Source organism: Urocitellus parryii, chromosome 9 (assembly GCF_045843805.1).
Source record: "Urocitellus parryii isolate mUroPar1 chromosome 9, mUroPar1.hap1, whole genome shotgun sequence".
Taxonomy (NCBI): domain Eukaryota; kingdom Metazoa; phylum Chordata; class Mammalia; order Rodentia; family Sciuridae; genus Urocitellus; species Urocitellus parryii.
This window is the reverse complement of record NC_135539.1, coordinates 118,692,279-118,715,128: the sequence shown is the minus strand read 5'-3', so window position 1 is coordinate 118,715,128 and position 22,850 is coordinate 118,692,279. Positions and strand designations below refer to the sequence as shown.

The following is a 22,850-nucleotide window of genomic DNA, read 5'->3' as shown; positions in this document are numbered from 1 at the left end:
AAATAGTCCTGTTTGCTGGTCTACCAAGCAGAAGAATTTTAAACACCCGTGAGAGTGACATTTAGTAGATTTTTTTTTTCACACAAATCCCCTCAGTGACACCTAGCCGCTCCCACCCCTTGATTTTTTGGTGTGAGTTTATTTTTGTTTTTTTGGCTTTGTAGCATGAAAGTGCCTAGGAGTTTCAGCTCTGTTTACCTTACCTTACTTCACTGGTAAGTTTCTGCTTACTGGGTAGTGCATGAACATCCTGCATGAGCTTTCAACTACTAGTTATTAATTGGAAAGGGAAAAGCATTCATGGCTGAAAAAGCTTACTGTACACCCCAGGAAAAGTCTCTGGAGCAGTTTACATTTGCATGAGGAATTTTTCCTATGGTCCTTCCTCCCACTTATTTATGTTATATGGTTTACTGTAAAAACAAACTCACCTTAAGAGAAAAATTTTACCTTTTGACTAGAAAAAGGAGAAAACCACTGGACGAGAAGTGACACACATTCAGTTTACCAGTTGGCCAGACCACGGGGTGCCTGAAGATCCCCACCTGCTCCTCAAACTGAGAAGGAGAGTGAATGCTTTCAGCAACTTCTTCAGTGGCCCCATTGTGGTGCACTGCAGGTAAACAGAGACTCCTGTAGCACCCAGGGGTCTGTGGGTCTGTTAAGTCCTGAGTTAAAGATGTCCTCTCCTTGGGTAGTTCCTTTTTGGGGAAAGAATCTGCTGCATGTAATTTATATTCTTTTTTGAAAAAAAAATTGTAAATTACCAACTTATAATTGAATAAATTCAGGGTATAAAGTATGATATTGTGATTTGTGAACACAGTAGCAAGGGCCCTGAATAGACCTTTTTCAACAGAAACTTAGGTTCTTATCTCTGCTTCATGCTTAATGGTTCTCCACTCATTTCCTCATCATGATCCTATCTCCACTTTTTTTAATGGTTTTGTCAGTGCTGGTGTTGGGCGCACAGGCACCTACATTGGAATTGATGCCATGCTAGAAGGGCTGGAAGCAGAGGGCAAGGTGGATGTTTATGGTTATGTCGTCAAGCTCAGGCGACAGAGGTGTCTCATGGTTCAAGTGGAGGTACGTTCTAACATATGCTCACTTTTATTTTTGAACTTAAATTATTTTAGGGAAACAGTAATGGTATAAAAAGAAATCTAAATTTGTCATACCTTCAAATAAATTAAAATTTTTTGAAAATTAAATCAAGTGGCAATCATTTTGTTATGCTTAAGAGTTCTGTGGAGGAAAGATGACCATAGAATATGTGTATTTTTTAAAATAATGAAATACTACATACAAATATCAGACCAGGGAAGAAATAAAAGCATTGAAAACAGATTGGTGACATGTCATAGGATTAAAAACAAGGAGACAGTATTAGTGATTAAGAGCCTGGTTTATTAAACTAGACTTCCAAAGTTCAATTCCTACCTCTAATTTTTAATCCTATACACCTCTGGACAAGTGTTTAATGTTTCTGTGCGTAACTTAAGTCATCCATAAAATGAAGATCAAGGTAGTACTTACTGCACAGATTTATAAAGAAAAAGGAAATACAAGTGAAGCACTTAGACAAGTTTGTGGCATATGCTATGCATTCCGTGATTTGGATCATAAGTTGTTACTGAAAAATGCCTGTAGTTGACCTGCCAATCGCACATGTCTGTATTGTGTATACCAAAGTGCAGCAATTGCAAATGTGCATAACTAAAAACAGGTGCAGGACTGTTCCTTGCATTCAACATTGATAGAAAAGCACAACAATAGAAACACTTGAACTAGATATTAGCAGGGGAGAGGGAAAGCAGTAGTGGACTTTGTATAGCAAATGCCAGGCTGCAGTTGAAGAAATCTAGGTCTATATCTATCTATGTGAATTGATGCTTAGATGGAAATAGCAAGTGAATAAAGTCATCAAATGAAACACAGAATATGATTTTTGTGATCTTAAATCAGAAAAATATATACAAAGGTCAAATGTTCATAGATAAATAGATATCAACAATAAGTATAAAAATAGATTGTTAACCAGAAAATGAGAAATTAAGTTTTGTGGAATAAATGAAACAAAGAAGAAAGACATAAGAAAACTCAGGGAAGTGGTGGTGGTAGTTAAAGAAAAATGTTATTTCTCTTTAAATCAGAAATATGTAATTTCCTTCAAAATAATGAATTTAGATAAAAAGTTAGGAGTTGTCAAATTTGGGTTTGGCTATTTGATCTTCTTAAATAATTTTCTCTATTTTAAGAAGTTCTAGAAAATTTTAATGATGCATTATACAGTATATCAACTTGCCTTTTCTGATATCCTGTGTATTTATTACAATTTCAAATGTTATTAATTTCACTTATTAACTCAGTAATAGTTACTGAAGAAACTAACAGACTATTTTTAATGTTGAGGAAGAAAATAAGAGATATGAAATTATACAATGAATACTCTATTTGGCAAACAATGTATTTTTTTCTTAAAAAATAGTCTGAAATGAAATTTGCAGAGAGTGGGGAGAGCTAACTTCAGAACATTTGCATGTTACCCATATCAATTATTTTATCACACATTGTCCCAATATGAACCAAATTGTATGAATGCATATTTTATTTACATGTGACACATTGGACACTGCATTACCTAATTATTTTCATTTTTCTTTGATACTGTAGGCACAGTACATCTTGATCCATCAGGCCTTAGTGGAATATAATCAGTTTGGAGAAACAGAAGTAAACTTGTCTGAATTACATCTATGTCTGCATAACATGAAGAAAAGAGATCCTCCCAGTGAGCCATCTCCACTGGAAGCTGAATTCCAGGTAATAAGTAGGGATAACAGTAATAATTACAGGCAAATTTTATGGCTTTATATTTTCCAATTGTTTGCTATGCACTTCATCTGCATCTGGTCCTAACCATAAGCAATGGAGCACAGATGAGGAAACTGACACAGAGAATTTAAAAGAAATGCCTCTGTCTACACAACTATTATGTAGAAGACTAGTTTAAACCCAGAAGTCTGATTCAACCTCTAACACTTCCTACATTCACTCATTAAACTGGTCTAACATAAAGTGTCAAAATAATAGCATATAGCAACAAAATTGGCCTGCTCCAGTCAATACAGCATCTCACCTTTAAAAACTGCATCTGGTTTTGGTTTGTGAGAGGAAATAATTAGAGGGGTTTGTGACTGCTTAGGAAGTTGAACTGGCTGGAGCTGGTAGACAGAAAGGAAAGGATAAGTATGTGTGTCTTAACCTATTTATTAGGCAATTATTCTGACAGCTAACCGAGAATATGGTTCCCTGTGATTTCAGAGAGGTGACACAGCTATCTTCGAATTGCTTAGTTGTCAAAAAATGTTTTTAACTTTTCTCTTCCACCAATGATTTTCAGTTTACAGAGTCTTTCTATAAAATACCAAACTAGTCAATTCAAAGAGTTTCACAAGGCCAAGAATGTGCTTTTAATCAGATGCAGAATCATTTAATGTTGAGGATCAAAGTGGGGCTAAGGTGGGGGGAGGAGGTGGAGCTTATAATAACCACCAAGCAACTTGGTCCTACAGAAGATCCGAATTTTTGTGGAAGAATTGACAGGCATGGAGTATTCTTAAAGAGAGAAGTATTTCAGTGTTGTTTTGTTGTTCTTTTAGCTGAAAATTTTATCATAATCAATGCACTAACCCACTAACTCACATATGCACATGCTATTAGGAATTTCAGGTTGCTAGGCTGAAAGGATTAGAATTAATGTTCTAGAAGAAGAGGGATAATTTTCAAGAACATGGATGCTTGAAATCATGATTTTAGAGATGTTGTAATGTTTGGAATAAAACCTACAAAGGTATAATGGTAAAAGAGAATGGTTGAGGAATGAAGGGGAAAGTCATGGGAGGTGAAAAAACAGATGAAATTAATGAGAGTGTTGGCTAGATTGTCCTTGTGAATGTCGAAGTAATTAAGGACGAGGATGGACCCTAGAGAAAGAGTGCACCATTAGCCACGTCTAAAACTAAGAGGAGGAGTGATCCAGAAATCAGTGCCTCATACTCTCACATGAAGGGCAGTAGATTAAAGGTGGTGTAGTATAACGGAAGGAAAATCAAAAGTCATTGGGTTTCTTTGAAGCAAAATATGGAGAAGTGGTTTGCAAGTAGCAGCAGTATCAAAGAGATCACATGACTGAAATGGAATGGGAGGGGAAGAGGATTCAGATGGATGGGGATTTGCTGATGACAGACCATGGACATGAAAAACTCAGAGGAGAGCATTGGTTGATATAAGAGACTGGGTTTTATTTGAGAATACAGGTAACCATCAGGGAATAAAAATGTGGGGAATGTGGATGCATGCACAGAGAGGCTTAGACTATTGGTGGCAACTGAAATAAACCAGGATTGAAGATGGAAAAATCCTTTGGGTCTTATAGGAAGGTGAGCCATTAGTTCCACTTATAATCCTGAGCATTGGCTACTAGAAGGAAGTGGCTATCCGGTGACCTTTTACAGAGCAAATGGTCTTGTGGTGCTTTCCAAGGCAGCTGGTTTTACATGCACCTCATGGTGGTATTCATGTTGTTGGTATATAGTGGGATTTAGTGATGATATTCTCTTTCATTCAATTACACAGTACTAAGTGGGGTTCAAAACTGGATGCCATAGTTAGTTTAAAAAGGGCTTCATCTATACTATATAATAATATATGCAAATAATATTATATGTAAATAATATTATATATAGTATATATAACATATTTTATATAATGTATATAATTTTATATGTAATCATATACATTTAATATATAATAAATAATATACAATTATATACAATTTTAAATATAATAAGTTATGTATATATTATATAATTTATATGATTCATATATAATTAGATATAAAATAAATATTATTTTATATAGTATTATTTATACATAATACTACATATATTCACATACATTTATATGCATTGTCTGTATAAAAAATCTTAATGAATGGTACATGAGGAACTTTCTCAGTTTAGGTTATTCAAATATTAAATATTATTATTCTGAAATATTATATACTCAATCAATATTTATTTAGGGACTAGTGGGAAGAGAAAAGGAGTGACAAAGAGGAAAAAGAAAACAAAATATATGTTAGTCTGTGTCTTAGCCTCATATCATTATAGTGAAATACCTGAAACAGGCCACTTAGGAAGAAAAGCTTTGTTTAGCTTACAGTTTTGTAGGTTCAAATTCCAAACTCGGTGTTCTTATGGCATTGAGGCTCTGACAAGAGTGGGACATCATGCAGGATCATATGTTGGAGTAAAATGCACACATCACAAGCCAAGAAGCAGTGATTTTGAGAAATATGGTCTCACAATCCTTTGGTTTCCTTTTGAGGGTAAGCCTCCAATGACTGAAGGACCTCTCACTAGACCCAACCTCCTAAATGTCCATAAGCATTCTCAATGCCACCACTCCACCACTCTGGAAACCAGGCCTTTACATGTCAACCTTTGGGATACATTCAAACCACTGCATCCTGCCAATAGTGAAAGAATAGCATGGCTGTCTTAGAATCTGAGAGCTGCCAGGAATGGAGGAATTTGGTTTGGTTGAAGTAGGGAGGGACCTAGTATGGGACAAGGCTGGAGAGATAGTCAAGGGCATATCCCTAAATGTTTTTTTTTTTTTTTTTTTATGCTCTACTGAGGAGGTTTACTGCTTCCTGATTTTGGAAGGAAGTTGCTAAGGAGCCTAAGAGGGACATCTTCTGTTTTGTATTTTAGAAGGGTTAGAGCAAGCAAGTTTGGACATAAAGAGGACAGTCATGAAATTGTTGATAGTTTCCAAGTGAAAAAAGAAGATGGACTGAACTTAGTTGGAAGAGAGAAAAGTAACAGTTAGAAATGATAGATTTTGCTAACTAATTAGCTACTGTGCATGAGAGGGACAGTACCCTGGTAGGTGTGAAAAATTGAGGTTTCAGTGTTTGAAACATCAAGTCTACTGTGAATGCTGTGTCTGTTAAGTTTAGTTCTCATAATTTAAAATAATTGCCATTGATTTTGCAGTATAGGTAATAATGAACATTGGTATAGTGTTTTCAACTTATACCATAATGAAGCACACTACTTTGTTGTCAAGCAGTTCTTAAGTGAGAAGGTTACTCTATTAGAGAAGTGTATATTTTTAGTTCCAACTCACCATGTCAAATGTTCTAAATGCATAAACAATAAAAATGGAAAATTCACAGGGAAACTTAAAAGCTTTGGCCTCTAGGGAGTGTCTGCAAATTTCACAAAAATTGATCAGGTGCCTTTCTATAAGAAGTATTCTATATCCCAATAATAAATTAATCTAATATTTAGGTTTTAAAGGAGTTTTCTATTCTATTTTTTTTTTCAGAGACTTCCTTCATACAGGAGCTGGAGAACACAGCACATTGGAAACCAAGAGGAAAATAAAAAGAAAAACCGGAATTCGAATGTCATTCCGTGTATGTAGTTTACTATTATTACTTTCTGTATTAGATAAAGTGAAACTCTTTTTGGATTTGTTGAATGTGAGACACACATGCAAGTTATCTCTGAGCAAATTTTCGACATTTGGTTTACAATGAAGAAGTTAATAGGCTATCTGAATTTTAGGTACAGCAAATTATTTGAACCCTACATGTTTTGAATGGTCTTTGGAGAATAGACTGCATTCAGTGTTATCTTTCTGCCAGTTAGTTTAGAAAGAGGTTGTAAGATGAAACCTCTGAAGCAAGGAGAAAAAAGGTCAAGTACTCTGTACTTGTTTTAATATTATTTCAGGGTATTTGTCAAATAGCAATCATTGTATCCATTTGTTCTCTTTCTGCTTTTTTCTCTTTATCTCTTATATCTGGGAGGTTGAAATTAGATAGAAAATACTCTATAAAGTGCCAATCATCAAATTTGACAAATAAAAATAGGCAGTTTTTAGGACTGGAATTCTACCATTTAAGCACATCCACAGGATCACATCTGGTACTACTGTAATTTTATTCAACAGCATACACTAAAATTAGCATAAACAAAATATAAGCCAAGCTAATAAACTAGACAACCAGATAAATCAAATCAGTGCATGGCTGACCTAATTTCTGCAGAAGTCTTTATGAATATAGTTAAAATACAGAGTTGATAGTAATGTAAACAGATCATTTGACCAGATTATTACAAATTTAAATTATTGGGAGGCAAGGAAAAATTTATACTAAATAATAATTAATATGAAATACCCATTTAAATAAGACTGTTAATTTAATGTTAATAGAATATGATTGAGAAAAAACTCTAGGCTTTGTATTTTTTTAAAATTTATAGCAAGCAGAATTATGGCATTCGTGGAAAACTGAAGAACATGTATCAAAGATTGAATGATCATTTAGAGCATTATGATATCTACTTGTTATGTTTCTTCCTATAACCTTTTTAGGTCTTCCTTTTTTTAAGGCTTTTTAAACAATAATTTGTTAATTCATTGGTACTGAATTTTATGTAGGGTATCATTGCATTTATATTAACATACTTAATTCTGAATTTTTTAACTTAGACATGTTAACTAAACATATAATTATTTTTTTATTTGTTTCTCTTTTGGTGGGGGTGGGGATTGAATCCAGGAATTAGCAAACACTAAGCCCATGTTCAGTGAGCTACATCCCCAGCCCTGATTGTTTCTAAAGGAAGACTTACTGCTAATTTATTTTACATAGATGATTTTAACAGAGTGCCACTGAAACATGAACTGGAAATGAGCAAAGAGAGTGAGCCTGATTCAGAGGAATCCTCTGATGAAGAAAGTGACTCAGAAGAAACAAGCAGATATATCAATGCATCTTTCATTATGGTAAGTGCTTATATTTCCCAAACCCAGTATCTGACACTTTTAAAAATTAAGTCCACATGATTAGAAGCAATTTATTACACAGCTTCATAAACGAGTGATGAGCTTGGTCATAACTATGTATCTATTGATAAAAGTTTCAACTTTTAATGCTGTATTTTAACTTAGCAAACAATTTTAAAATGTTAAAAACTAATGAATAGATTCAGAATAAGGTAATGCTATTGCTTATATTCATGCAAAATAATACTATTGCCATATTAATTTTAAAAATAAAGTTTGAAGAGCTAGGGTTGTGACTCAGTGGTAGAGCGCTTGCTGACCATGTGTGAAGAACTGGGTTTGATTCTCAGCACCATACATACATAAATAAAATAAAGGTAATTGATAATGAAAAATATTAAAAAATAAATAAAATAAAATTTGAGCAAAAAATATTATTTGAAAATATTTCTTCTTACAAATAATATTATTTCAAATTTTTATATTTGCATAGTTTAAAACTTCACTTAGATTAACTGGCTTGTCAGGTGAGTCTGTGTTACATACATTTTATTAAAAAATAAACAGAATTCAAACAAAGAAATTTTAGTCATTCAATAAATACTTATTACATATATGCTAAGTTGGATTTCTTTCCACAGATTTCTTAAAACACACATTCAGTATTCAATGAACATTATTTAAATTATGCTACATCATAAAAATGTATAGACTCCAACTAAAGTAGTGTCATGATAAAGATAATTTAAGAGCTATGGAATTCTTTTTACCTTAGTAATAACAAATATAGTGAATAAAAGGTTTGGGGGGTATTTTTGAAAGGAAAATCTTTGTTTTTCAAGATAAAATGTCTTAATCTTGATATAGCATTATTTGCTAATTTATTATTTGAGTACATATTTTATATATAATTATATATGTATATATAATTTCATATATTTTTATATATAATAAAAATATTATATTTCTTTTTGAACCTAAGGATTAATATTTTAATATACCAGCATTGATATCAAGCTGACTATTTTTCTCTCTTCAGAGAGCAGTAGTAACAAAGTCCCCACCTTTGGTTTTTTTTTTTTTTTTTTTTGAAGGGTTACTGGAAACCAGAAATGATGATTGCTACTCAAGGACCATTAAAAGAGACCATTGGTGACTTCTGGCAGATGATATTCCAAAGGAAAGTCAAGGTTATTGTCATGTTGACGGAACTGAATCATGGAAACCAGGTTTGTCCTTTTGGGAATATATATTTGTTTCAAGTTTTTCTATTATAAAATGTCACTCTCCATTCTTGGGTTACTTGCTTGATCTTTGGGCTCCTGTCTTTTTGGTCCCTCTGTCACACAGGTCCATTTGTTTAGTTTTAAGACAACTTCCACCCCCATGTTGGCTCCCATCATTTTGGGTTTGGATTCTGACAATTTCGTGATTGCCTGTCCAGTCTTGCTACTCACAGATGTCCAAAACACCGCAATTTTAGCATCACAACAAACAATGCTACGTTTTATATTTTCTTAAAGATAAAAATTATTTATTTCTATGTGGTGCTGAGAATTGAACCCAGTGCCTCCCACATGCTAGGCTGAAGCACTCTTCCACTGAGCTCCCTTCACTCCCATAACTCCTGAACCCAAGAGAGTGTAGGGAAGAAGCCGTTAGCCCACCATACTCGTGATCATCTCCCACAGAAGTGTTGAAAAGGGGCTATAAAGAGAATTAGAAGTGTATTTTGTTGTATAAAATGAGGTACTGTCTCACATACCTTCTAAAAAATTAAAAAGATGTTACATCTTTCTAATGATTTATTCTGAGCATGGAGAATACTTTATGTGTTTTATATTTGAAAATCATGTAGCTCTTTGTGTGTTCCTTCCAAATCATAGCTATAAAACATGTGTACGAATTTTATAAACATGAATAGATTTCAGGGTATGCTTACCTGTTTACTATTTGTGTTTTTCTTCAGGTATAGATACTTTGTGGTACTACTGAAAACACCTTTAATAATATTATTTTGGCCAAAATTTGTAATATATAATTCACTTTGAGGTGATGAATAAAATTTTTCTAATATCTTGGGGAAAAAAGATAAAAATTAAACTCCTTATCTGATGTTTAAGAACTTCATAAATCAGACTCTATATATCTTTTCATTTCCCTCCTGTTTTTTATGTTTTACTTACTCTTTACTTTAGAAAAGTAGGTTTATGGATTGAGTCTTTATGAACCAATTATATTATCATTCCTGTGTCATAGTATTAGTATTTACTAACACTCCTAATACATAAATGTGCCTTCCCTTCCCTCTTGACTCTATTCTTCTAGCAAATCAAAACTCTTGAAAAATGTATCTATATCCTTCCCTCTTCATTCCCATGCAGTATTTATTGCCATAAAATTCTAATTGAAGGTGAACCTAAGATATTTAACACCTAACAAATTACCTAACATATGTTAATGCTTATTTAATAAAAGCCCTCCTAGACATACACTAAGAATCATGACTTTTTTCCTTTTCTCCTTATGCTCTACTCATATACAGAAAGTTCTTTTTTTTATTTATGTCTTCTGGTTTATGAAATAAATATACGTTCAGATTTCTAGCATGGAATTCCAGTAATTTTTTTCACTTATCTAAATTGTGCAAGTCAAGAAATAGAATGAGAATACAGGCACGAATGGCCATCATTTTCAGCAATGGCGGATTTGTAGCACTGGAAAGCAATCTGCAGAGGAGGAAGTATGTTGTGATTCACCTGAACTCCAGGATGACCCTTTATTTTGATATTCTGCCAATTTAGTAACTCATGGTGCTGGTCATCAGGATGCAGAGACAAATCCCTAAATGATGCAGGCTCCTTCCTCAGGGACTGGTGGATAGACAGCAGGGCATGAATTATTGGAGGTGTCAATCTCCAGATTTTGAAAAAGTGCTAATCCGAATATGGAAGGCAGGAACAAATCTCGAAGACCAACATCAGCAAAGATAGAGCTCTTCCTGGCTACATTGATTATTCCCTGATTTCCTTTACTTGCACAATATTTGTTAAATGGATCTTCACCATATCTTCAAATGGATTTTAGATTTTTGTGGGCAGGTTTCAATTTTAGAATGCAGTGATTTCCATTTATTAGAAAATAATGAAAGAAAGATGAGGGAGAGAGAAAAAAAAGAGAGAAAGATTGATTCTCTGAGTACTTCAAATAGTAAATTCAACATTTGTGTAGATGTCATTGAATCATATTCTTACTTATCTAGGAAATCTGTGCTCAGTATTGGGGAGAAGAAAAGAAAACATTTGGAGATTTAGAAGTTGATCTAAAGGACACAACCAAACATTCAACTTATACTCTCCGTGTATTTGAATTGAGACATTCCAAGGTAAATAAACAATTTAGATGGTATATACCTTTGACATAATTAACTCTGGTAGGAATACTAATATAAATTATTTTATTTGAGAAAAGCTACCATCTGTGTAATGGTTCAGAATAAAAATTTTAAATTATTTACATGAAAGCAATTGTAAAGAAAATGTGACTGTAAACTATATGGGTGGAGCATCACTTCAGCTAATGTCCCCTTGCCTTCTGATATTAGAGGAAAGAGCCTAGAACCGTGTACCAGTACCAGTACACCAACTGGAGTATGGAACAACTTCCTGCAGATCCCAAAGACTTAATTTCCATGATTCAGAGTCTCAAACAAAAACTCTCCAAGAAGACTTCCACTGACGGGAATAAGTACACCAAGAGTGTGCCTATCCTAATTCACTGCAGGTGGGTGGAATTTGATAGGATGTGCTCTAAAAATCCAAATACTTGACTTCTTTGTTGGCACTTTTTTCTATTTGTCCTGATATATAAAACGTATGACTCCAGAGAAAATCTCTGATGGAGACAGTCACTCTCTGTGTTATATTTCTTCAGAGTAATGGTTATATAAATATGATAGAAATGGTTATATTTGAGTTTAATAAATCCAGGCAATAAATTTAGATCAATAAATACCAAATATCATGTCATCTTGGATTCCTCAGTACCTGAACCTAGAATGTCATAATAGCTGAAAGAGCAAATGAATGGAGAGAAGGGTGAATGAACAGATGGATGGATGGATTGCAGTGGATATATGCTCATCTGCATTGATTCCCTCTACTTGGTGTTTCAGAAGCCAGAGGACTGAAAGCTTCATCTTCCATAAACAGATTTAAATATTAAATGATATCTCAGTGCTTAGCAATTTTGATTTTAAATCCATTATTTGATTTTCTTAACTGACCTCAGAGGCAAATATTTTAGTAATACAAAATCTAATACTTGATTTTATTAGTTTCTGTTATGCTGGCTTTCCAATTTCACCTGTGGTGAATGTTTTTCTGTGCAGAATTTTACCTGTGGTAAATAGCCACCTTAACTAGAAGATATTAAGACAAAGATTCATAATATAGAAGGTTTATGTGAAAGTGAATATGAAAATAAATGAGAACTGAAGAAAATCATAAAGCAAAGTGAGAAATATAAACCTACAGAAATACTTTTAGAATTTTTGAAAAAGCCTCAGCGTTATTGGAATTGCAGACACTAGAATCAAGCCCTTGGAGATGTTGTACTTTTCATCACTTATTTGAATTTTCAAAAGTGAGACTTACCTGGAAAGAAAGGAAATGAAAGGAAGTTTCACCTTCTATGTATTAAGAAATATGCTTAGGATATGCATAAATATCTACTAACTGTTCTTTAGTTATGTATGGTACACAGCATCCTGATGATAATGCATGCTAAAATTAAATCTATTATATAATGCTTTACACCTCTCATAGAAAATTGATCATTTGTTTTCCTTTGTTTTAATGAATAATTATTCTCAGTTCTCACGCCTCTTCTGGTATGGAAGTGGAAATGTTTGTAAAAAGTGTACAGAGCAGAAGAGTCAAAGAAAAGCAGATGGTCTTCTACTTCTGGTTTTATCAATTTCTAACTATGCCTTTAGTGCCTTTAACTCTTGAGTTCCTCATCTATCAAGCTGACATTACTATATTGGTCCTAATAACTTCAGATGTAAATAAAATGCATTTAAAACCAATGAAGTACTAAATAGAATAAAATATATTTTAAAAGCCCAATCCAATTGTTTATAAAAATACAGGAATATTAAAATCCTAAATTGAAAATGATCAATCACTCCCCTCTAAAAAATTATTTAACAGAAATAACTGACTTATGAAATTGGAATAATACAATCTAGTAAAAAAATATATTTTATCTCTCCCTACTACATACGAATATCACTTTTTCCATAAAATACACTAGTTTTCTATTTTAATTTTTTCTTCTTATAGAGATGGATCTCAGCAAACAGGAATATTTTGTGCTTTGCTAAATCTCTTGGAAAGTGCAGAAACCGAAGAGGTAGTGGATGTTTTCCAAGTAGTGAAATCTCTACGAAAATCTAGGCCAGGAATGGTTTCTACATTTGTAAGTATACCTCACCGTTGTTTTTTTTTTAACACTTTTTTCTTTTTTATTTTGAATTTCTTTCCTCCTCTCCTGTCCTTACCTTCTATTCCCTATTCTTCTTTTCTCTCTTCTATTTTTATGTTACAATTCACATGGAATTTTTATCAATACAAATAAGAGACATAATTAGCATTTGCGAGCAATTTGTTGTGACAGACCATTAAAAAAATCCTTAAATGATTATGGATTACTTAATTTCCCCTCCTTTAATTCTTTATCCATTAGTGTTGTGTGAGAAACCATCCCAAAATTTAGTGCTTTAAACAGCATTGATCATAGTTCAATAAGCCTATTGCTATCTGGATTGCTCTACTGATCTCCATGGGCTCAGATGAACAGGCTCTCTGATATGTCTGCCACCAGGAGTCCTCTGGGGTCTAGTCACTCTCAAATGATCTCTGTCACTATTAGACTGAAAGTTGGCTGCCTTTTAGCTGTGACTGGATGACCTTCTGAGGTGCAGGCTTGAATCGAACACACCCAGTCTTCCTCTGCCTTGTTATCAGCTGAAAAAGTCACAATGCCACCTGAATTTAAGGGGTGGGGAACACAGACTCCTCCTAGTCTTTTCCTAAGTGCCTGAAGTTGCATTATGAAGAGCTGTACATACAGGACAATAATAAATGCTACATTTAAAAAAAATCAAGCATGTATCTACTTTATGTTGTAGTAACTGTAGATGATTAATTGGGAATTAGTAATTCTTTACAATATAAATTTAATTATTGCTCTCTAAAATCTATGAAGCATTTTATTATGTACAATGTTGAGTTTACATATATATTTATTTTAAAAATATGTTGAGTGCCTGCTACCATACTCTTATTATTGAGAGACTCATTGTTTGATGTTGGGAAACGGCAGATGTTTAGTCAACAACGTAGTAATTAAAACCATAGAGAAATTATAGTGACACGAATAGGGGCATTAGGCTATGGGGATCAGGGTAGACTTTTTGAAGCAGGTGATTTCTGCTCTGATTCTTAAGGGATCTGTATGCATTAACCAAGAAGAGAAGCCCCAAAATGGCGTCAAGGGCAAAGGCATGGGACTGAGACATCACATCTTAGAAAGGAAATGAACTCCTATTTGGTGGTGCTCTAGGGTCCATTTTGAAAGCAGCTCATCCTTTAGGACCACAAGGAAATAAGTCATTCAAAATTTTCCTTATGCAGACATGTCGGAGAACTTTCATCCAGACTTCCAGAAATAAAGGATTAGTTGTTGCTAATTTTCATCTGACATATAAATAAGGACATCAGTTTTCCTCATGTAATTTCTTGCTGCTTTCCTTCATTAGGAGCAATACCAGTTCCTATATGACATCATTGCCAGCACCTACCCTGCCCAGAATGGACAAGTAAAGAAAAACAACAATCAGGAGGATAAAGTTGAATTTGATAATGAAGTGGACAAAGCAAAGCAGGATGCTAACTGCGTTCATCAAGCTGGTGCCCCAGACAAGACCCACCAAGGAAGCAAAGAGGTGGAAGGTGCTGAACCGACAAGTGGCACCGAGGGGCCAGAACATTCTGCCAATGGTCCTGCGAGTCCAGCTTTAACTCAAAGCTCATAGGAAAAGACATACATGGGGCAACTCAAAGCCTGTGCTAGCTGTTTTCTGTTTTTCTAGAAGTGGGAGGGAAAAATAGGAAGACATTGGACTGATGATCGAAGTGCACTGGACCAATGTTTGGGGGAAGATGCTATTTTACCACTGTGGAAAAAATATTTAAGCCAGTTTTGCTAAGATGTTTTGTACAGTGTTATGCTTATTTTAAAATATTACCTGTCATTCAGCAAAAACAACTTCTTAGTAGTCTTCAAGTGTGTGTGTTTGAATACCTGATGGTGGACAGGTAGAGCTTTCAAGTGAATTTAAATGCTCTTGAGAAACTTTGCATAAAACTTTGTTATTTTTTTTCTGAAGAAGAAAAAAAAACCCACACTTTTTATTGGAACTGTTAACTTAGCTTGAAAGATCTATTTTTTAAGACATAAATTGCATGTGTATTCTGTATAAGATTAGCAACATGTACATTTCTAGAATGACCTCAAGATGTCCTCCTTGTTCTATTCTGATATATCTTATAGTTTACTATTTTACTTAGAGTACATAAAAGTAGCATGTGTGTGTATAGGTACTACAAGAAAGTTAACCAAATTAAAATTTGGAAATCTTATACTCCATCTGTTATCATTTAGTCCAATACCTTTTTAGGTATATTTAATTTAAAATTTTCAACTGAGCCTATATTGCTTTTTACACATGGGTTTTACACTTTGCAGCATAGATTATTCTCTGTACAATATATGGAATTTATTGCTTTCGACTTTGACCAAATTTATGTTTGCTATAATTGAATTTAAATAAACATCTTTAAAATAAATAAATGTAGTATATATCAAAAACCCATAGGGATATGAACAGAGCAAGAAAATGTATTTGTGTCCTATTTACATCTGACACTTAACGTAGCTATTTTATGAAATTTAAGATTTATGTGAGAAATACAATATTGTATGTCTATACTTCCCATGTTAAGGTTCATCTTTGACTTTCATTAGTGATTACTTTGAATATCTCAAATTCTTAGACTGCTACCACTAGGAATTCATATGGATAGCCACAATAAAGTTCAAACATTAACTTCCTTGTTTATAATATATTAAATGTTACATGTTCCTAAATGGAATATGTACGCACCTATTAAAATGTAGCTTAAGTACTATTAATAACAGTTTACAACAATTTTACAGGTTCCAATCTAATAATAATAATATAGAATCTATTTTTTTAAATCCTCAAGAATAATGGTACTTTCCAAGATGTCTTTTGAAGAATTCTGCATTTCAACATGGGTCACACTATCTTTAGATTTATTTGGTTTTCTATATTTTCCTTTTTGTAGCTCATATCAAATGTCTTAACTATACAGCATCAATTGCATTTTTATACAAGCCACATTTATTTTGTTTTTATTTCAAATTCTTTTTTATTATAACATAAAATTAGCATTAAATCCTTATGCTATTGTATATTTCATTGCCTTTATTTAACAGATGAAAAAAGGGAAATTTAAAACGAAGCAACAGTTTCCAATTTATATTAAGGTCAGTTGCCACCTTTTTTACCTATTAGTGAGAAAAAGGCAGGTAAAAATCATCAATTATGGGCATCAGAAAGAAATACATCTTACTTTTGCTTTTCTTGCTACTTTTTCAGACTTCTGCACTTTAGTTTCATTTCATGAAACTTGACCAGATAGCATTTACTAGATAATGTTATTATAATTTGTAATTCTAATGCCCAGTAGATTCACATGATAGGTATTTATCTTTATGTGAGTTGCTTCAAAATAAACAGCAAAACCTAAATTTTAAATAATCTATAAAAAAGTTTTTCTTTAGAGGTTTCAACTGCACATAACATTCCAAAAGTGAATGTTGTGGGTTTAAAATATGTATTTCCTACTTGAGACGATCCTTTCAGATAGAAAATAACTATTTAGAAAATATAGCCATGATAATTTCTATTAGTTTAAGAAACAAGCTGGGAAATTTTTCTTTTTCTTTTGCAAATATGAATGTGCAGTAAAGGGAAGGATAAATTGTGGTTCAGAGACCAGTTACTCTATGAGAACATGGATCAACCAGAAGGTGCACTTGAATGTAGGATATGTCCATAATTTCCATCTTAAAAAGAAAATGGTATGTAGTGGCTTTGGCTATGGGTTGCATTCATAGGAAATCTGTCAAAAAACACAAAAGATTGCTTTGCTAATGTTTGGTACTGACATTATTAATACCAGGAATTAGTCAGAAAAATGAAGCAAAAGGTGTCAACTTAAAAAAGTCTCTTCCATTTTAAGGATAAAATTCGGAATCCTGGAGTCTCTTTATTGGACAGAAAGAGACTATGTTTCTTTTAAAGTTTATTTTATTTCTGGGGCCAGAATTCATGGGGGAATAAAAGATATATTTAGTAATCTTAAAATTCAGTTCTTCAGGATATAATTGTTTACATAGGTATCAGATATTTTCAGAATGTATATGCATTAATATGTTCTTTTTTTCATTCTGAATTTTTCTTTATTTTTTAATACAGGACAGCAGTGGAATGCATTACAATTCTTATTACACATATAGAGTACAATTTTTCGTATCTCTGTATATAAAGTATGTTCACGCCAATTTATGCCTTTATACATGTACTTTGTTGTGTTTTTTTTGCATTACAATTCTTTTTTTTCATTTTTTTTATTGTTGGTTGTTCAAAACCTTACATAGTTCTTGATATATCATATTTCACACTTTGATTCAAGTGGGTTATGAGTAAAAATGGGAGTTCATAACCCATTACAATTCTTAATACACATATATACCACAATTTTTCATATCTCTGTATATAAATAACTTTTTTGAGGGGGTGCTAGGGATTGAACCCAGGGCCTCTACCAACTGAGCTATATCCCCAGCCCCAATATGTTCTTGTAAATGTCAGTAGCTGAATGTCTCTGCAAGATCACTCTAAAACGTGTAAACTTCTGGTCAGAATTCTAATATTTGGTCAGAAAAATCTGACTACTTAACGCAGCTATTTTATGAAATTTAACATTGTACCTATTTTCCTTTTTTTCTCCTTAAAATGTTGAATGTAAAGTTTATTATTTCTTACAAGTAACTAGGACTGATCTTAATTTTTAATTTATAGTGGAGATTTGTTATAAAACTTTTCAGAGCATCATAATAGGGCTAAACAAGTGGGTGGTAATTGCCTCTAACTCATTGCAAAATGTATTGATATGAAGGCCTTCACACACACACAACTTCAAAGTAAATAAAAATCTGTAATAATTAGTAGAAAATGAAACATTGTCCTTTCATTCTCCTGTGTATATTTTACATGGGATAATCTGATGTTTCTTCAAAGAGACATAGTCAAAATTGGATTATTTAACTTCCTGTTTTAAATGAAGAGATTTATTCTACTATGGGTCTTTTTAATTTTGTGTTCAATCCTTTGTAATCATGAAATTTAGGTGTCAGATAAGATACAAGGTAGTCATTTGAATTTTAAAAAAGGTTTTAATATGAGTATATCCCATGCAGTATTGAATATATACTAAAAAATATTCTTTGCCTATCAGAAATGAAAATATTACTAGGCAATATAAATATACATATTAAATTTTAAAAATAAAAATTATGTATTCATTATGTATATATTTTCAAAATCTTGCATTTCTAACTTGGAAAATTTCACAATTTCCATTTTACTTAAAAGAACATTTGTGGAATTAGCCTTGATTTTTAACTTTAATCAAAATTTTTTCATCCATCATCTGAAAATATAATTCTTCTTCATAAAAGGAATTTCCTGAGATTTAAAAGGTCAAAATAATTTAGATTTTTGTGTAAACAATTTTAAAAAATCAACATTAAAAATTAATACTGATCCAATTGAAGGTAAGTATGTTGTTGTATCATAACTTATAAATTTAAAAATTATTATTGTAATAATTAACATTTACTGAGGCAAAATACATGCTAAATATTAGTTACTTGTTTTACCTGCATTGTTTCTCAATACAATTTTTACGCCATACATAATCTTGTTATCTTTGGTTTATAGACGAAGGACTGAGGCTTGGATAAGTTCAGTGCCTGGTATAATACCTCTATTAAATGATAGAGCTAGAATTTGAATCAGCTTTGCTGGCACATAAGCTGTGCTCATAACCTTCTGCTCTTCTTTTGAGTATCAACTTTGTTCATATGCTTTGAAAAATTAGTGGAGAAAGCAATCTGAATTTATTTTCTGTTTTTTTTCCTTATTTCATGATTAAAACAAATAAAAAAAGCCCCCACAAACTATCTGCTCTCAACAATGCTGCACAACATAATAAGCCTAACTGAGCCCTCTTCCAAAATCAATGTTATTACACAAAAAAATAAACATCCATGGGAAAAGATGGTTCTCATAATGCGTGTAAACAAAGATCATCTCATTGCTAATGTGAGTGCCAGGAAATAAGGCATTACAATAAATCACAAACGTCATTGTTCTAATGTCCCATAATTTGGAAATAAGAACAAATTCTTACTGTTTAGATCACATTTCAGTATGGTCAGAGAATTCATCAATCAGCATTTAAAACAAGTTAACAATCTACCATAAAATGCAAACCACATTATGAAGGGTATGATTCATTCACACTACCAGGAGTGACACAAGGAGTTTTTCTGACCGTGTTTGTTCCCAAACTTGGAAAGCCAGGGAACTAGAAATGGACTTTCAGTATACATGTGTTTCCTTCAAGACTCATATGCATCATTTGACTGCAGTAAAAGAGGGAATCTCTGGTGAACTTAACATTTTATTTTTCAGAAAACGGAAAGTTGTTGAATTCAATAATGTCTCTCCTGTATAGGAGGCAAATCAAAACCAAAGAATCTGGTATCCTGTCCAAGATAAAAATATCATCTTAAATTGTCATAGGTTGTATAACCTTAAATGATTTTCACAAACACAATATGACTTGGGAAGATGTGGCACTAGAAAGGGAAATAATCTGTTCAACATTAACACATGGGATGAAAGGTGAGACAGAATCAGGGCGCCCGTAGAACCTGTCCCACACTGGTTAACACAGGCTTAATGCCAAGGTTTGCTCACTGTGTGTATAGGTCACAACCTGCTAAAATTTTTAATAGATAACTGATAACTCATATGTCTCATTAAACCAGATTATAATGTCCCTCATGAATTACATTTCAGGAATATGTTATATAAGTTAGGAAGCAGGGGAGAAAGGGATTGATATATGTTATAAATATATTTTATATATTTATAAAAAAATTTTAAAACCGACATATAGCTATTTATTTATTTATTTATTTAGGTACTAGAGATTGAACTGAGGAGCTCTTGAACCCACTGAGCCACATCCCCAGTCTGTTTAATTTTTTATTTTGCAACAAGTTCTTGCTATGTTGCTCAAAGCTTCCTTGCTAAGTTGCTGAAGCTGGCTTTGAACTTGCCAACCTCTGCCTTAGTCTCCTGGGCCGCTGGGATTACAGGTGTGCACCTCCATACTCAGCAGCAAATCCTTTTAGAATGAACTTTCCCTTTAAATGCAAGTACTTGCTTTCATTGCATTGACAGCTTAACCTAAAGAGAGGGATGGAGAAAGACTATGCAGAAGATTTAAAGGTAACATTTCAGATATTTTTGTCATACTATCAGAAATAAAAAACTAAACTCTCTCAAAGACTATCTAGTGTCTGTTCTGAGTTATTCTGAATTGACTTGGCAAATAAATTTCCCATTTCTTCTTATACATTGTAGTTGATGTTAACCCTGATTATATTGACCTGCTTTTAAGTCATGCTTCTTCTTCTTTTTTAAAAAATTTATACTTAATTCTTTGAGTACCTGATGTGTTCTGATTGGCTTACCAACTCTTGGATAACTCACCAAATCTTTGTCCTAGATGCTAAGTCTTGACCTTGACCTCCACACTATTTTGGAGCTTCTTGTAATCCTGAATGATAGCCTAAATGCATGCATCATGAAGAAACACAAGTACCATAAGAATCACATTTTAACAATCAAGAAATGATTCATGTTCAATACCTAGTCATGTGAATTATATGAGAAAATGTGTATCCATGATATAAATGCAATACACTTTAGTTTGGATTTTTCAATGCATGTGTAAGTGTGTGGGTTTCCTCTAAGACACTCTAATGCTTCTCATCTGGGCTCACAGTCAGTTTCAGTTTTGTACCATGACTTCTTAAATAAAACAAGTTATTTTTTTTTGTAAATAAAACATGCTTTGGAAGTTTTTCCTTTGTTTAAAGTAACATTGAATTAAATCATTGAAGTCAAATTTCCCTTTGGTTAGAGTCAGTGGGAAATAAACTGTATTTGTTCTTTCAAGAAGCAGCAAAATATTTGTTCACAATTTAAATGCAGGAAGTTAAAAAAAAAAGGTCAGAAGCAGTCAAATCAATGATAACTTAGTAAAATTACTAAACTCCACTGTTTCTGTCCACATAATTTTTTTTAGTATGTTTCGATTCAGTGCCCTGTAGTCATTCATAGAACATATGAATTTCAGGCGCATTTATGCAATGTTAATGAAAGATTAATTGTATTTATCATTAAAAGATGATGCACTTTGTAGGGTGTTCATTATTTAACATAATTCTGTGGATATTTGCTTAGAAGGGCGTCTTTCCAGGAATATGTGACATCTGTGTTTTGTATTTTTATGGAGTTGCTAAATTATTATGAATGCAAGACATGCTTGACATTAATTTTCACAAAAGAGAAAAGAGAACTGGATATAGTCACAAATTTTAATTATGTAAAAAAAAATCCTCAAAAACTCAAGCACCTCAGTTTCTTAGACACAGCATCAATAGCTTCTGCCCTACTTCAGCCCACTAGCCCCCCTGCTCTGAAGACCATTGAGATTGTGTCAGTCAAATTTCTCCCCTCTCCCTCCTTCCTACTCCTGCTGGTACACTGCTTGCAATTATTATTATTCAAGTATTTGCAGTACTGATGCTTGAACCCAGAGCTTTGTACATGCAGGGCAACATTCTACCATTGAGCTACAACTCCAAACCTTTGGAAATATTATTTTTAAAAATTTAAATTATCTATTGGCACCATTAGATGTGGGTGATTTCAAACTTCATTCCAAGGACCACAATGTAGTGGATGGATCTTTTTTTCTCCTCTAAATCGATATCTTTTACTATCTCCCAAGGTGTCACAGATGTGAATAAATCCAGGACTCCTACTTCCTTCTTTCATCAAATACCACGAACTCTTTTATGCAGGAGAAGGAGGAGGAAGGGGAAAGGTGAAATGCAGAGAAGTCCTTCTGAATTTCTTCCTGTCCTCCTAAAATATACATTCTATTTTTACTAAGCTCACTTCGTCTCTCCTATCTCAGAACAGATTTCCCTACACTTTATCGTGTCAAACTCTTCATCTGTGGTTTTTACATTTCATAGAATAAGTATTATTTTGCTAAACTGAGAAATTCTTATATAAAAGCAAGCAATACAGAAAAGAACCAATGAGAAAGTTAAAGGCCATTCCAAATCCTGTTGAAAAGTAGCCAAAGAAAATATTTCACGAACAGGAACTATGAAAGGTCCTAAAAACATAAAAGAGAAGATCGATTTTACTCACTTAACAGAAATGCGAATGAAAACTACACTGAACTAACAGTTCTCAAAGGCAAATCTACATACTGTTGTTAGGGTTATGGGTAAATAAGATTCTCCTGATTTCCCCTTTACAAAATACAAACCCTACAAAGGGCAATGTACCTAATTCACAGATGCATTTCTACTTTTACCTAGAAATGCTGCATCTGGTGAATCACCCTCCAGAAATATCAACACAATACCGGAGTGTCACATTTAAA

The 22,850-nt window shown here is 33.0% G+C and overlaps 1 protein-coding gene across 1 annotated transcript in view; it reads left to right on the top strand.

Annotated features, from left to right (window-relative positions):
* The window catches only part of Ptprc (protein tyrosine phosphatase receptor type C), a 109,896-nt gene extending 94,173 nt beyond the window's left edge, over window positions 1-15,723 (top strand). Inside the window, exons 20-29 of the mRNA XM_077802429.1 lie at window positions 462-619; window positions 954-1,089; window positions 2,677-2,826; window positions 6,403-6,493; window positions 7,739-7,872; window positions 8,967-9,101; window positions 11,135-11,257; window positions 11,477-11,655; window positions 13,218-13,353; window positions 14,696-15,723. Coding sequence (XP_077658555.1) covers window positions 462-619; window positions 954-1,089; window positions 2,677-2,826; window positions 6,403-6,493; window positions 7,739-7,872; window positions 8,967-9,101; window positions 11,135-11,257; window positions 11,477-11,655; window positions 13,218-13,353; window positions 14,696-14,971 — 1,518 coding nt within the window. The 3' untranslated portion in view covers window positions 14,972-15,723. The remainder of the gene's footprint in view (window positions 1-461; window positions 620-953; window positions 1,090-2,676; window positions 2,827-6,402; window positions 6,494-7,738; window positions 7,873-8,966; window positions 9,102-11,134; window positions 11,258-11,476; window positions 11,656-13,217; window positions 13,354-14,695) is intronic.
* The last annotated feature ends 7,127 nt before the right edge of the window (window positions 15,724-22,850 follow it).